General features: G+C 32.9%; 1 protein-coding gene across 5 annotated transcripts in view; it reads right to left on the bottom strand.

Moving 5' to 3' along the window:
- Positions 1-15709, bottom strand: part of MYCBP2 (MYC binding protein 2, E3 ubiquitin protein ligase) — a 190414-nt gene that overhangs the window by 74846 nt on the left and 99859 nt on the right. For all 5 annotated transcript variants that reach the window (XM_012723218.1, XM_012723216.1, XM_012723217.1 and 2 more), the window contains 8 exons: positions 14818-15043; positions 13733-13851; positions 13111-13198; positions 10614-10663; positions 10337-10509; positions 9110-9254; positions 5068-5283; positions 3516-3571 (listed from right to left, as the gene is read on the bottom strand). In XM_012723218.1, the coding sequence (XP_012578672.1) occupies positions 3516-3571; positions 5068-5283; positions 9110-9254; positions 10337-10509; positions 10614-10663; positions 13111-13198; positions 13733-13851; positions 14818-15043 (1073 nt within the window). The remainder of the gene's footprint in view (positions 1-3515; positions 3572-5067; positions 5284-9109; positions 9255-10336; positions 10510-10613; positions 10664-13110; positions 13199-13732; positions 13852-14817; positions 15044-15709) is intronic.

The raw sequence follows: 15709 nt of genomic DNA, 5'->3' as shown, positions 1-15709 counted from the left end.
TGCAATTACCTTGCTCTCATTCACCATTAATTTCTCCTACTTTACTGGGACATTTCTGTACAAATAAATTTCAGAATTTCCTATCTTAACAAATACTCCTCTTAAAAATCTAGTCTTCTATAATAAAATCTCATAGCTCTTTTTATATAAAAGCTTTCCCAAAGAATTGCATACAATTACTCTCTCCATTCTTTGATTTCCAATTCTCACAACTTACTGTAATTAGTCGTTTGTTCCCAACACTTTATTGCAATTGCTTATGTCAAAGTCACCTTAGCTTTGACACCATACAGTTGTTTCTTTGTCCTCCACAATCAAGTAGCAGCAACCAATAACTGACAATTCCGCTTTCTTGAAAGACATTCTTTTTTTGATTTTGCAACATTCTACTGGTTTTCCCCTTATGTTACTGACCATTCTTTCTCAGTGTTTTATTTTTTTTTTCTCCTTACTCTTCTTCTGATCACCCTTTAACTTATGGGATACTAAAAGTGTCATTATCATATATTTTTATCTTTTTCCCAGTTGACCATTTATCTGCCCCTCATTTTTAAAAGCACCTCAATGTAGATTTCTAAAATTACTTCTCCCTGAACTTTAAGCTATCAATTGGAATTATCCCCAGTTGGATAACTAAGAGACATATTGACATTGCAAACTTTAATACAGCCTTAATTTCTATTTATCCTACTACCACAAAAAAACCAAAAAAACAGTGCTTGCTTTTCAAATTTCCTGATCTTTATAAAAATCATCAAACTCTACAACAGGAAATAGTAAACATTTTCTGTCTGAACTGTCTTTGTTACAATACTTTAGTTTTTAAAATTTCTTTTTTTATATTTTTGTTAATTTTTGAATAGTATTTGATTTCTCCCCTCCGACATAGTCCTTATAGTCCTTACACTAACATGAACCTATGACCCATCACTACAGTCCCTTGGGCTTTAATCTCCCACTCTTCGTTTCCCTCCTGCTGTACAACTCAGATCTATGGTCAGGTTGCAAGTTTGCTTGTTTGTTTGTCCTGATACTTTAGTTTTTCTATATTCTACATAAGTGAAACCATCCAATAGTTATCTATTTTTTCTTGAATGATTTTGGCTAGTATAATCCCTTCCAGCTCCATCCATGTTGCTGCAAATGGCATGAGTTTATCTCTTTGATCAATGAGTAGTATTCCATCGTGTGTATATATGCTACATCTTCTTAATCTGTTCACCTGTTTTGGGCATTTAGGTTGTATCCTTATCTTGGCTATGTAAATAGTGCTGCAATAAACACAGGAGTACAGATTGCCTTTCCATTAGTGTTTTTACGTCTTTTGGATGCAGTTCTTGGAGCAGAATTGCTGGCTCATACGGTAGGACCATTTTTTTGTGTTTCAGAAACCTCCACACAGCTTTCCATGGTGGCTGGGACAGTTTGCACTCCCACAAGCAGTGAAAGAGGGTTACTTTTCACCATATCCATACCAGCATTTATTCCTTCTGGTTTATTAAATATGGGCCATCCTCACAGGTGTGAGGTGGTATCTCATTGCTATTTCATTTCCCTGAAATAAGTAATGGTGAACAAGTTTTCATAGGCCTGTTGGCAATTTGCATTTCTTTGAAGAAGTGTCTATTTAGTTCTTCTGCCCATTTTTTAATTGGGCTTTTTTTTTTTTTTTTTGCTGAGTTGTATCACAACTACTTAACTACAGCCATAATATAAAAGCACCCACAGACAATAGACAATATATAAACTAAGAAGCAATGCTGCTTTCTAATATTACTACATGTTTAGCAAACAAGCAATAAGTCCCATTTGGTATTCAGTCCAAAGCTGGAACACCCCTACAGTGCTGCTGAGGCCAAAGAAATCTACAGTCAATCATATTTGAGTTTTCTCTTTGCTTCATAATCTATTTCTATTCTGGCAACAAGTTTGTTTATTTTATCTTTTTGTATATCCCAAATCTATTCACTTCTCTTTATTTCCACTGTTAACTCTCTTCCACTCTTAGTTCAAGACACCTAACCTTAGTTCAAGTCACTTATTCTCTCTCCTCCCACTCTTCCTTCCTGAGAATTCATTTTGGAAAAGCACTAAGAATAATCTTAGAACTAAAAATCAAATTGTGTCTCCTCCCTGCCAAAAGCCTTTCATAAGATTTGCTTTGAAGAAAATGTAGACTCTTCAAACATTGCCTACCAGACCCTATATAAGGGTCCCACATCTGTATCTCATCTTTGATCATTTTCTCTTTTGCTCACTGTTCTCCAGAAAGCATCTGTTATTCAAAAACATCAAGCTCTAAGCTCCCCAATCTTTTTCTCTACTGAGAGTGACTTTTACCTAAATCATAACATGGAAAATTATCATCCAGTTCTCCATTTGTGTAAGACTACTTGGTTTGGCAGTCTGTTCCATCCCCAACACTCTTTTGAGTTGTTTGTTTCTCCACCAGAATATAAATGCCATGAGAGCCAGAACCTTATCTATCTTGTTCCAGAAGGTACCCCAGAGGCTGTACCAGTGTCTCCTGTCCAACAGATACATAAATGTATCTGCTGAATGAATATATGTACTTCAACAAGAGACTACTTTAATAACGTCTAAAATTAAATTTCAACTTTAAATAAGGTTTAAATAAAGTTCCAATGAATATGAAAATCTATTTGCTAGCAAATGTCCAATTTGTTCTTTGTTGTTATGCTGAGAGATTTCAGTATAAAGTGCTAAATTGCTTAATTTTTCAAAGCCCAAGTAATTATGTTAAACATAGGTTAAAGCAGATTTTTATATTTATTTTCTTTCTAGACGTACTTTTTAAAATACATGCTTAGGAAAAATGGTAAGATGGATTATACTTTGGAAAGACCATCTCTATAAATTAAGGAAAAGCTACAATGTGAATATGCAGTATAGCATATGATTTATTAGAGATTAACAGATTATTTTTACTTTACTCTGCAATGTATACAAAGTAATTTTCATGCAAAGTCTAGAAAGCTGTCTGTAAAAATAGCCAACTTTTGAGAGTGCATCTTCATCTAAGAATAGGGAAATAGCATTTTATCTCTGGCTTCACTTTGGTTACAAAATTTGTACTATTGTAGAGTCGTGGTTTTTGTAAAATATAAATGAACTTGATAAATGAATATGAACCAGATAAATTTGTAGAATATTAAACCATTTGGAACTGGTCATTTGCCACCTAATAGGATAATGGAGAAAAGAAAGATTGAAAAAACAAAATTAGCAAAAACAAAACAAAAAAAAAAGAAACTAAACTTAATCATGTCAATTTATTATTATTTTAAATACTAGTTATTCTTTTTTAAGTATCTTAGTACTCAGCAGGATTACAGTTGAATATAAAAACATTTTACCTATAAATCTACACAAAATTTGTGTCAAACTACTACTGGAAATTTTAAAACGATGTAAAATATTAAATTATGAAAAATAAAATTTGATTTTTAGTGATAAGACATATTTTCACTATGCTTTGAAAAAATGACCCTTACCTCTTTGGAGTTGGTGATGCAAAACGAAGTTCTTCAAATGAATAATTTTCATAAACCTTTATAAAAGAGACCAGTAAGAATCACCAAATCATTCGAAACATTCTTAATTGGAATTGTGATAAAATATTCAACAAAAGGTACTGAAAAATTGGCTATCCATAAAGGTGGGGGGAAAATTCAACTGTCTATATCAGTTGTTTACCAAAATAAATTCTAAATATGTCAAAGACTCAAATATAGCAAATAAAACATCAAATAATTTGTAAGAAACAAAGAAGATAGCATTTTTTGAGTAAACTAAAATTTATAATTCCTCCAAAATAACACACTTTATAAAAAGGGAAAAGACAAATCTTCTGGTAGTAGGGACTTCTGGACATGCATCCATATATGCAAAGAACAAATTAAAATAAAAGAGAGCTATAACACAAAAGAAAAGTAAATAAGGATATTTACTGAAGAAAAAATCTGAAGGGCCAATAAACATTTCAGAAATTACTCAACTAGACTGGAAAGCAAGAAATGTAAATAAAGCAAACAAAAAATCATTACAGTCATCAAACTGTTTTGGAAAGAAACCAGTTGATGAGGACATTAAGTACCTAGAACTTGCATACAATGCTGGTTAAATGTTTAAGTTTTGGCAACACTTAATATAGTGAAAGGCATGTATGCCTCCATAATCCAGCAAATTCCTCTTTATTTTCTTAGAACTGATATATAAAAGGAGATCTATACAAGGATGCATATTTCAGCATAGTTTAAACTAATGAAAAAAATTAGAAACAACCTAAATATTCCCTAACAGAAGAGTGAACAAATTATGGACTAGTATTACGACCGAATATTTTAAAACAGTTTCAGTGAATGAACTATATAACTACATGGCTGAACAAGATTAAGCAAAATATGGGCAAATTAGTATGTGCAATATGACCACATTTTTAGAAACTTCTGAAAAGCATGCATAAGCATCATATATGTAGAGTTCATATACAAATTTATGTACAGTGAAGTACAAAAAGGTACCCGAGGAATGAAAGCCATTACATTCAGGATAGTGGTTACCTCTAGGGTATGGGTAGGAATTGTTCAGGGAAGAGCTTCATAGGGTTCAATTCAAAGGGTTAAAATTATATCTCAAACAATCTAGTTTCTTTACAAAAATATCTAAAAAATTTAAGGTGAATTTGAAACACAAGAGAATACCAAAACTAAAGAGGGCGCAGTTATGTTCTGAACCCTTGAAGATCCTAGGAGTAATGGTAAATTGAAAGCAAAACATGGACTTTTGCAGAAACTGAAAACCAATTTAAAACCATCCCAGTTTCTTTCTGAGTTAACATGATATATTGTTGGTAATTCCCTCTACATATCTACCAAAAACAAATGAAAATCCTTTTGGGGAAAGTAACAAGATCCTAAAAATTATCTTTCAAATCTTACATGTATCAACAGCTCTGTGATCTATAACTTTGTGTCTGAATTTTAATCAATGAAATGCTTGCTAAATGAACAGTGAAAACAATTTTTTTGTAAGGTAATAAATTACCTTCATCATTGTTATAGCAATGTATCTAGCCTCTTTCACGATCATTGGTTCATATGAAACATCCAGCTTTGGTGATGCCAGTCCGCCAAAAGTCATGTCAGTATTAGAAGATACAGCTGGTACTGCAGGACTGCCAGGAATCCTTTGAGATTTTTTTACTTGCTCTTGTTGTAAAGATGTTTTTTTCTGAGAAACGGGAACAGCTTTCACTTCCACCTAACCATAGCAACACAAAAAAACAAGTACTGTTATTATATAATTGCTCATAACACATCAAAGCAAGCAATTTATAATTATGGGCTCACATCCTATAAATTTTATGTTACCACTGACCTAGCCTGAACATTCTCTTTAGAGTTATTTAACAAATGCCAAAATGACCTTACATCAGCTTCAAATATGGATAATGAATACCATTTAAAAAAGGTCTTATTTTAGAAATAAATTGGGTATCAAAAAACAAAAATAAATGCCATCATTCAAAAGGATAGTAGAGTGAATCTACGATGAATTCTTTTGTAAACTATTGTTAGACTATTTTACCAGGTGATTCAAACATATACTTTTCCAATGTCTTCCATATATTTAAAGGATTATTTTCAATTTTAGTTCTCCTATTCCTTGAAAAGAAAATGTATTCCACTGACAGTTCACTCACCAACATAAACTATTTAAGTAATTTAATTAAACTTTCCAATTCAATTTCTTCAACAATAAGTAAGGAATACTTTTCATCTCCTTCACTATAGAAATGTTAAGATACTGAAAGTACAGATTATGTTACAAAGAATACTCAGAAAATCTTTCCAGGAATTACAACAAAATATTATATTAATGTTTGTTTGTACATTGGCAAAAAAAAAAATACTTGATTCTGACACAATCATAAGTTACAATCAACTTAAATAGCACTTTAACATTTTGTCAGGAATTTTTGAGGTTTAGTCAAAGTTTCTTCTATTCTTTGCAAACACTACTTTTGCTTTTGACAAGAATAGGTAATTCAAGTATAGACTCTTCACAGAAATAGAAAAGGCAGCATCAATGAAAATGACAGTATTACTTAACGGGGGAATGCCCTAAATGTATAGAGTTTATAGTTTGACATTAAAGCTCTATGTATAAAATTTAGTGGGTTTCATTAAACGATTGTAATCTTTAGGTGGGGTTATGAGAAATCAGTATTTGGCCTGCCATAATGACCTGGAAATATTAAAAACCCATCTTAAATTTAAAACACAAGTATATACCCTGGTTTCTTTTTAGAAACTAAATCTTTTCCCCTTTTAAAACAAAGAAGTTTAAAAAATATATTGTAAAATTCTTCAGCTCAGTTTGTCACCTTTACAAGCTTTGAAACTTTAAAAGCAGTAATAAAGACACAAAAATGAGGTGTTTTCAAATTTAAGACATTTACTTTTAATAGTGGTTTTATATACTTTACTTAGATTGAATTTTTTCCTTTAACAACTACATTTATCTTAAGTACATTAACATTACAGTGTTTTTGCCTATGCATTATGAATCTTGAAGCAAATCACTGAATAACTGGAAGAAATTATAAGATGAAAACCATTCTGATATCTTTTATAAACTTCATTAAAAAAAGGAAAATATTTAAATGTTCTGAAAGGAAAAATGAGTATATAAACTTCATTAGAAAACAACTTTTGTTATTATTTTATTTCCTAAGTGAAGCTTCTCTTTACACTTAAGTAAGATTCATTTGGAACAATTATGTTGTAGGTAAAATGAAGGTGTCAAAACACTGTTTTAAAAAGCATTTTGGTGGCCCTCCCTGGTGGCGCAGCGGGTTAAAGCACTGCACTAAGAAGCTTAAGCCAATTCCGCATGAGTTCGACCCCTGCCTGACTCGGAGGAGATCCACATAGCGTGGCAGACCTCTCCTGACCCACCCGCTGCTCCCCTCAGCAGTGTCCTTCGTCGATCTGCCTGTTCTGCTCCCCACTCTGTTCCTGGTGAATCCTCTCACCCTCCGCATCTCTGGCCTGTACCCCAGTTCTGTATGAACAAATAAATAAATCTTTAAAAAAAAAAAAAGCATTTTGGATCTCACTGAAATATTAGGTGAAATCAACTTTTACATTTCAAATAATTGCCTATTTTTTAAAAAGATGTATTTATGCATACAGAACTGGGGTACAGGTCAGAGGTGGAGAGGTAGTGAGGGGATTCACCACAGACAGAGTGGGGAGCAGAACAGTCAGATAGACCAAGTGCATGGCTGAAGGGAGCAGTGGCCAGGTCTGGAGAGGCCTGCTGCTGTGGATCACCTCTGGAGCAGGGGATCAAACTTGCACTGAAGCAGCTGTGGCTAGCTTGCTGTGCTGAGCTTTAACCCACTGTGCTCCCTGGGAGGGCCTCAAATAATTGCCTAATATACCAAAAAAGCACTTTAATAATTTTGGTAAGTATAAAATATTTTTAAAACTTGGTGTACCTTCATCCATCAGAATGAATAAATGATTTTCAGCAAAAACAATGTGATATAAAAAACTTAAACATCAATAGGTATATAAATCACTTCTTAGATACAATTTCTAAATAAATAAATCTGACATGGATTTTGAGCATCAAAATCAGGATTATGTTTTTCTCTTCAATTTTTTTCTTATAATTTGTGATTTTGCTTTCTGAGTATTATTTGCATACAAGAGTAATTCACAGTAGGTATGAAATTACTTTGATGGTGTATGATTTTCCCTAGTAAATGTTAAGATTGAGGAGAATTTTTAAAACGATACAAACGTGGCATGTTATATAAGTATTTTATATATTATATATAATTAAAATATTCAACTTAATCCTATATATGTATTTTTAGGTCATGATATAAATCTTAGCTCCTTGCTAAAACTTTGAAAGCCACTAGAATTTTGTTTAGTATCTGGATCAAATTCTTTACCATACAGATTGGTGGTTAACACATATGAACTGTATGTCTCCTGTCTCTCTTTTCACTATGAATCACTAAGGATTCCACTGGCATTATGCTTCTTCACAGAATAGATCAAGACATACCAAGTGGTTAAGACAGTTCTACTAAAGGTAGTATGGAGATAAAATTAACTGCTCTAAGGAAGATTCTGTAGCTTAATCAACTCTTAAGCTTCAACCAATCAATAACTGTATTGCAATGACAAGGGGCAGGATAGAGCTGGAACTACCTATATAACTTTCCATTCAATACAGATCTATCTTGCCGTATGATGAGGTTATATTCCTTAGAAGCCCACTGCAAGCCCACCACCACTGCACTGTGTAATGAGTGTTTTATGTGCAATTTCTCCAGATTGTCTACTGCATTCACTGCATCATAAAGTTAAAATTTTTAACTTGAACCCTGAGAAGTCAAGGACCATCTTACCAATTTTTTAGAAACATAAGAGAAGTTTTAAATGATATATTTACATTAATAGATTACATCACCAGGAATTTAAATTTCTGTATTAAAATATATTCTAAAATCTTATTATTGCTTAGTATGCTAAGGAAAAGGTAGACAAAGAACTCTGTATCAATATTTTTAGCACGACTTCCATTTCTCATTCTTCTACAGTCCAAATACCTGTATTTCTAATTTAATAAATAGCAAAATTATATTTTAAATGTTTCAATTATACCCAAATGCGGAGTTTATATGAGTCCTTTAAAAATATACACAAAATTTAAAGACTTTTTCATGAATTTATTGAATTGCTATATATAGAAAGCCTTTCTCTACGCACACAGTGTATTTTGTATGGACAATTTCTTTCTTTCCATTGCATCACCACCACAGTACTAGCAAAATGTTAAAAATGAAACAAAAATGTGTAATTTAGAAAACTGAGGATGAATTAAAAGAAATTATTTGAACAAATTTTAGCTTCCTTCATTACATATCTATAAAGACAGGGGTACAGCTAGAAGACTCCTGAGTACCTGCCATATCTAAAATTTTAAAAGTTATAACAGTCCATGTGCATAGATGTAATTCTAATATAATCCAATCTAATATATTAAATTCCAATACAGTCACCTTCATATTGGGAACATGTACCACATCCCCATACTGGTCTTTTGTTTGAACTGTTATAGTAGTAGGCCAACCACAACGAATATCATCTTTATTCAGGATCAAAGATGTTTTCTGAGGATCAGCATAGGAATCTGGTTGAAGCCACCTAAAAGTAATGACGCAAACAAAAAAATGAAATCAGTATCTTCAATGATTAAAATGAATTCAGAGACACGAATACAAAATACTTAACATCACAAAATCCTAAAATAGTATGTTTATGTCTGATTCAATGATCATTACCTCATGTGTCAAAGGACACAAACTTTCTAAACTTTAAAAATAATATAGATAATTTTAAAATCAGGAAACTTCATTTTAACTACGGCTAATTGAAAATAATATTAATTTGGGTTACAGACAAATGTCCACAATATAGCAGTGAGGGTGACTTAAAAGATTTTTTCTCTCCAATCACCATGTTGGCTTATAAAAACTAAAGAGTAACTGCTGTGTTTTTAAAATTAAAACCAGAAAGAAGCTGCATATCTAATTTTGTAAGTAAAATTTTTACAAAAACAGCATTTTTTATCTTAAAAAAGCACACAGCAACAAAAATAAATAGGACTGCCTAATTTTAAATGATTTCATTTCAATTCTAATATATATTTGAATTATAGATTTCAAGAGTATTACAGTAAAATATAGTGATAGTTTAGTGTAGACATTAAATATTACTGCCAAATATACAGATTTTGCAACTATACTGTGTGTTTCAAATATTTTTTAAATAAAAAGTTCATCTAGGAAACTTTAAGATAATCAATTAACAATTTTGTACTTAAAAAATAGGCTGAGGGCCCTCCCTGGTGGCGCAGCGGGTTAAAGCACTGCACTAGGAAGCTTAAGCCAATTCCGCATGAGTTCGATTCCCGCCTGCCCCGGAGGTGACCACATGGCGTGGCAGACCTCTCCTGACCCGCTCGCTGTGTACTTCATTGATCTGCCTGTTCTGTTCCTCACTCTGTCTCTGGTGAATTCTCTCACCCTCGGCATCTCTGGCCTGTACCCCAGTTCTGTATGAATAAATGAATAAATCTTTTAAAAAAAAATAGGCTGAAATATGAACTAGTAATTTATACTTCAGCAAGTTCAAGGCACAGAACCAGAGTATTTCAGGCAGTACTATATTATTCTAATAATTTCCCTTTCATTTCTGAAAGGTAAGTTCTTAAAGAAAGCACTTACCTTGCAAGCCTTCCACCACTTGATCCTGGAACGCAAGCAATAAAATCATCCAGAAAGGACTGTTCATTGCTTTGAATTTGAAGTGGCAAGCTTCCTTCAAGTGCCTCTAATATAGTTGGTGAATGGGAAAGAGCTAAACCCTTTCCAAGAATACCGGAATGGGTTTTGCACACCTATTGTGTAAAAGAGAACACATTTACATTTAAAAGGAAAAACTTTTAAAAATCTCATGAATTTTCTGAATTTGCATACATTGGATAGAACGTTTGGACCATACCTGTAAAGCAGCCTCTTCTAGAATTTCAAGATCTTCCTCTAATTCATTACCTGTTGCATAATTGAAAAGTTTTAATAAAATTTACTCTAGACCATAGTAGTCATTATAACTTTCCCACAATTTTTATATACCAAACTGAAATGAAATTATCATTCTGGACAAATCTCAGTGGTGTGGACTTCTAGTTGAGTCCATGACCTGGGATGCACCGTGAAGTAAACAGACACGGAGGACTGCTATGTCCAGCATGCAGTGAATCTATTGTTTCAGTGCTCATTATATACCATTTCAAGTGCACTGTGTATAATTGTAAAGTGTACCATACGACACTTGTATACATGTCTATCCTTCTGTCCAGAACAAAGTGATTCTTTTTAAGCAGCTAACTGTTAATCACCTACTTCTGGGAGTAGAGGGGCCTGACTCTACACAGGTGGCTTTCCCAGCACTTATCGCCAGGCCCCGCCACTCGGGGGGTTTTCCTCCAAAGCCCATGCATTTCTGCTCTGCCTTTGGAACTTAGGCTTGAGGCCCAGTAGTTTGCTGTATGGAATCTCTGCCAACACAGTGGTTTACATTTTAAAATTTATTTTTCAGTGTGAATGGAAGATACAAATCTCAATAATTCTCAGAAAGCAGCCACTGGGTGATTTGCAAAAAGATAAACATATTTATATGTATAATAATATAAACTACTGAATTTTGTCTATTATTTTTTGAACCTCAAAAGGGATGGGAACTGATTATTCAGAATGTGAGCCTTTGCATTTTAGTTGTCTTATGAAAGAGCTATACTTTTAGTAACCAAAAATGAAGTACAGGAAATCCTAAGATGGTGTCTATATTCTCTAGCTTTTTTGCCCTTTCATGGTTATATAAATCATATTTTAGTTAATGAACTTACTTTGATAGCTTAATTAATATTATACCAAATGTTAATATTATACCAAAACATGAAATGAAACTTTCTATATCTTCAAACAGTGCTATTGTCACGTTCCCAAGATAGCGTCACCAGTTTATGCATTATTTTAGGAACTCGGTGCAAGTAGTGTATGTATGTTGGTACAACACACACTTCTGCAACTTGCTTTTCTTAGACAGTATAATTTAAATAGCTTTCTTAGCCAGGACAGAGTTAAAGGACAGTTTTCCACAAAGTTTCTTTTTTTTTTTTTTTAACAGGTATACATTCTCATTGTATGGATGTGTCATCACTTATTTAACTGGTTCCTTACTGATAGACATTTTTGTTTCTCCTAGGTTTTATAATTACTGCTTTATTAATCTCTTTCAATATGTATTTTTTTAGCATTTGTGCAAGTAGGTATAAAATATCACTACATAAAAAAATATGCATGCAATTTAGACAGTTACTGACAGATTGTCCCTAATGAGGCTGTATCAATTTTTCACAAATTAGCAGAATATAAGATGTCTCAATTTCTCATATTGATACCAACACTCAAGAGGAGCAAAGGAACTGAAAATAAAAGTATTGGAACAGAGATGGAATTGGAGCCAAAGAGAAGGAAAGAAGAGTAGTCTCAGAAAAGAAGAAGATAGAAATTAATTTTTGGAGTGAGAAATAGGAAAAACAAAGCTTACAGACTGCAGAATTAATACAATATCTCAAACTTTACTTAGCACTTTACCACCTTGACTATAAGTCAACTTATGTATCATACACATTTGTGTCATATAAAGAGGTAGCTCTCCTGACACTGCCTCATTTCTCAATGTGACTTTACATGTAAACTTTGGTTACCTCCTTTAACACTGACTCCCTACCTAGCTTTATATTCTCTCACTCTATTCTAAAAAGGTTCTTTGTTCTACTGTTATATATTTCTTACTAAGCATACAAAAAACAAGTTTTTCAATCCAATGATATATTTTGCATCACTTTTCAGCAGCATTCAAAAATTCCATGAATATGCACTTTCCTGCTTTACTCCTACTGAAAAAAGTTCACTGTGTTCCTTTGGTCTTTTGTCAGTCTCTTTATCCTTTTAGCCCATCTTTGAAATTCTGGGAAATACCAGCACTGATCCTAAACTACCTTTTCCCTCTCATTTGCTTACTCTTCCTAGATCATCTTTCCTATGGCCCCAGGTATTTAAATATCAACTAAGTTCAAATGACATTTCGTTTGAGTGTTTCCTGAACTTCAGATAATGAATATCCAATTGTCTACTTTATATGTCCAATACAATATTTAACAACTACCTTGGATAAATACTATTATGCTGTGTTTAGCCCAGTACATGGCACATAGTATATGTATGGGCAAGGAGGGTGTTTGTGTGTATATGTGAATAAAAACCTTTTAACCTCCATTTAAAAGAGCAAACCACTAGTATACTAAGCAGTTTTGCTCATTAGTGTATGTAACTAAGTAATTCATTATGCTAACCTTTTAGAATGTTCTTTAATCTATTCTTAAAATTAAAAAAATATATATAATGAACCAACACCTAGTACTTGACCAACTTACCAATAGGAAGTGCTAGATCCTTTTTCATCAAAGCTGCTGCACAAACCCCACCTAGATTGGCTAATTCTTTTTCCAGCTGAATGACTCCCTGTAGAATTGCAACAAAAGAATTATCAGCCTCTTTGAAAATTGTTTGGATGGTAATATGGACTCAATGAAATGTGATTTGCACAGGAGTTGTAACTTTTAAAACAAGAAGAAAGCATGTGTTAGTTAATGGCTGAAATTCAGTATTTTATTTCAAGATGGTTATAAAGTTCAAGCACATAGGTTTATTGTCCAATTATTTTTTCATTTGTTACTTTGAGAAGATCTGATCATTTCTTTCACCTTGATTTTAATACAAGACTTCAAATATTTAGGAGAAATATTATAGTTCCACCGTGAAATAAGGTTTCATTATTTACTCAGGTTTAGTCACTTTTGAGTGCATTCTCTTCATGTAATAAAAGTAACAAAGACCAATTCACAAAACTCAACTACAGAACATCATAAAATACACACTTCTACTTTAAATAAATTTCAGACTACTTAAATATAGTCAAAAAGTATAATTTAAGTCAGCAGTAGCCCACAGAAGTACAGTAATCTTTAAAAGAAGGAAAGGATAATTCATTACTACCTCATCAGGTCCAGGACTAAATTCATATCCAATTGCAAAACACTTGAAACCATAAAAAGAAGCTTTGTCATCTTTCACATAATCTGATGCAGTCTCTAGTGAAAAAAGTGCCTCGTTTCCTAAGGGGAAAAAGTTAATATTAAAATCAAAGTTTGAAACAATGGAATTAAAATATCCTTGTCTTTTATTCTTCTCAAGTTAGGTAGTTGTATAAATGAAAACCCAGACTTTTTTGTAATTCCAATATCTACTTGAAGAAAATTGCTAGAAACAGCATTAGGAACTGCGTTGTTCTAGCCAAAGCGAATTGGTATTATTTTTCTTTATACAGTTTCTCCCTACTCAGATGTCATATTTAATGCATGACAGCAACCGTTTTTCAGTTATCTGTGAGTTATGAGATAATAATCCTTATTGGCTTTTATTGTTTGTTTCAGAGTGAACAATTTCATACCCTGGAAATATGCTTTGTCTGATTTCTTCACAAACACACAAGGCAGGTCTGACTAAAAGGAAGTTTATGAATTCAAGTGGTTAGTATGGTGGACCACAAGAGTAGTGATGGTTTATTCAGTAAAAACATAACATTCTACACTTGGTTTTAAAAAGTTACAAACTTCCCTTTCATAACAGAAGTGTGCTCTTGCCCTAACTTTAGGTGCTGTTTCTCTCTCTCTCTAGTCTTAAAGACCAAAACCAAAACTCCACAATTTAGAAGTTGTTTCACCAATTCTCTTGAAAAGAAGGAGTTCGTAGTGACTTCTCACCTTTTAGCACTTAATAGGAAAATGAAAGGTCTTATTTCCTCCCATAGTTTGAGTAAATACACAGACATGCTTCGGTATTAATCTCTACTTGAGTCAACCTAATCTTTTCCCACAAGATCCTCAGTCTCTCCTCTAAAATTTAGCCATACAATGCCCCTGCCTAAAACATCTTCTTTAACGGCACTTTAGATATACTTGGTCTTGAACAAATTATTCTAAAAATTAAATTAGCATTTTGATGATTAATTCTTATTAAATCCACATTATTAAAAAAGCTTTTAATTTTCCATGTACAAAGGCAGAGTAAGATTAACTTACCTGGCAACACCAAAACCATAGTAGGCCATCCGGAAGATCCTGAGAATTTCTTTAATTCTATCCATGAATTAAGATTTTCATGGACAGATGTTACTTTCTGTCCATATCCTGAATTCTGAATAGTTCTGACAGGAATCAACAAGCGGAGGACATCTTCGGACTGTGCAGTACCACACTGAGGGTCAAACTCAATTGTCATCCACCGCACACACTCTGGAAATGTCACCTACGGTCAACAGGCAAAAGGTATTTATATTTGTTAGGAAGAATAGGACTTTTGCTTTGCATTTTTTTAATAAATGGGCATCATATTGAAAAAATGATGCTTTCAGCATACTCCAAAATTAGGAATAGACCAGTAACTATTATCAGAAATCAAAGTTATCAGCGTTCAGTACCAACCTTCCCTATGCCAGACTGAAAATAACTACTGCTTTCTACTTAACATTTGGCTGATATTGCATTGATAATGTTTGTAGCCACATATTTATATTAGAAAATATAATTATATTAATATAATAAACACCTATATAAGTGTTTACTTGCCATAAACATTCAGCTTTTTCTTATAGAATAGTTTATAACTATAAAATTTCCATTTTGTTTACTACGCATTCCAGGAATAAAAGTGGGTAAGTAAAATACAGTTTGATAAAATAAAATATTGACAGAATGAATCATATCAACATGCAAGAAGGTAGTCACTTTTATATTATCTATCCAAAATCACAGAATTTGTTACAAATGTTTTTCATTAAAAAACCCTCCACAGACCCTCCCTGGTGGCGCAGCGGGTTAAAAGCACAGAATCTAAAGCCACTTCTGAATGAGTTCAATTCCCGCCTGCCCCGGAGGTGACCACATGGCGTGGCAGACCTCTTCTGACCCGCCC

Source organism: Condylura cristata, unplaced genomic scaffold, assembly GCF_000260355.1.
Source record: "Condylura cristata isolate star-nosed mole 26May11 unplaced genomic scaffold, ConCri1.0 scaffold00010, whole genome shotgun sequence".
Lineage (NCBI taxonomy): Eukaryota > Metazoa > Chordata > Mammalia > Eulipotyphla > Talpidae > Condylura > Condylura cristata.
This window is presented reverse-complemented; position numbering and strand designations above follow the sequence as displayed.